Here is a 1,121-nt window from a genome sequence, read left to right as displayed (position 1 = left end):
GGTGCAGCCAAGCCCCCTGTTCTTTGAGGAAGGTGAGCCACTTGCCGTTGGGGGCCTCGCGCAGCTGTTTAAGCGCGGACGCCTCATGCGCCCGCCGCATATTGATGGACTGGTCGTCGAGCAACGAGAGCTTCTTGTGGGAGGAAGAGGTCGTGGAGGAGGAGGAGGACGCGCTCGGCTCCACGACGAGCCGCTGCTCGGGCACCGCGACGACCCGCAGCTGTATGCGCACGCCGGCGCACGGCGCGAGGGCGCGACCGAAGAGGTGCTCGACGCGTGCCGCATGGTACGCGCTCGTCACCACTGCCACCTCAGTGAAGCGACCCTCCTCTGCCGCCACGTAGTCGCGCGTCATCAGCGCCTCGTCCACCGTGGTGAGCGCGGGGATGCCCTCGTCGACCAGCGCCGCGGAGGGCAGCCCGCTCTCGAGCAGCGCATCGGCGACCAGTCTCCAGTGCGGCCGCGTCCGCTCCGTCCCCGGCCCGCGCGCAATGCCGAGGTGCAACGTCTCATTGAGACCTCCGCTGGTCAGCACGCTCACGCGATGCCGAGTTGTGGTCGCGGCCGCGGCGAGGTCTATCGTGGCCTGCAGGCGCGGCAGAACGTCGATATCAAGACGTCCGAAGCGATCGTTGGTGCCGCCGCATTGAACCACGAGCAGGTGACCCGACGAGCTGACCCGACGAGGTGGTGAGCCCACCGAGGCAGCAGAGATGACGAGGAGTGCTGCGGGCATCGCGGGCACAGTGGCGGGCAGATTTGCGCACGCTTGTGGGTGAGAACGGCGTCCGTTCCTGCGTAAGCACAGCTGTGAACTTCCCAGTTGTTTGCTCTTGCTTGCGCGTGACCTCTTGCGTGCACGCCCAAGCTCGAGCGGCATCACGCAGAGCGAGCTCTGCGCAGGTCCCGCGACCTTCTCGGGCAGGAGCCCACCTCTCCTTCCCTCCGTGCGCCCAACGATATGGGCAAATCCGCGCCAAAGCGCGCTTCCGACGTTGACCAAGACGTACGGCCCGCAGAGGCAAAGGATGGCTCTGGGCCGGAGCCCCCTCCCTCGGGGGCTGGCGGGGGCACCGACGGGGCCCCAGCCGCGCCTCCCGCTCCTGTGGACTCGGCCGAGG

General features: G+C 68.2%; 1 protein-coding gene across 1 annotated transcript in view; it reads right to left on the bottom strand.

Moving 5' to 3' along the window:
- The window catches only part of EMIHUDRAFT_471240 (hypothetical protein), a gene marked incomplete at its 5' end in the record, with an annotated part of 6,091 nt that extends 5,355 nt beyond the window's left edge, over nucleotides 1–736 (bottom strand). The window contains one exon of the mRNA XM_005758069.1: nucleotides 206–736. Coding sequence (XP_005758126.1) covers nucleotides 206–736 — 531 coding nt within the window. The remainder of the gene's footprint in view (nucleotides 1–205) is intronic.
- Between the last annotated feature and the right edge of the window lie 385 nt (nucleotides 737–1,121).

The sequence above is a fragment of the Emiliania huxleyi genome (assembly GCF_000372725.1).
Source record: "Emiliania huxleyi CCMP1516 unplaced genomic scaffold EMIHUscaffold_886, whole genome shotgun sequence".
NCBI classification, from domain to species: Eukaryota; Haptophyta; order Isochrysidales; family Noelaerhabdaceae; genus Emiliania; species Emiliania huxleyi.
This window is presented reverse-complemented; position numbering and strand designations above follow the sequence as displayed.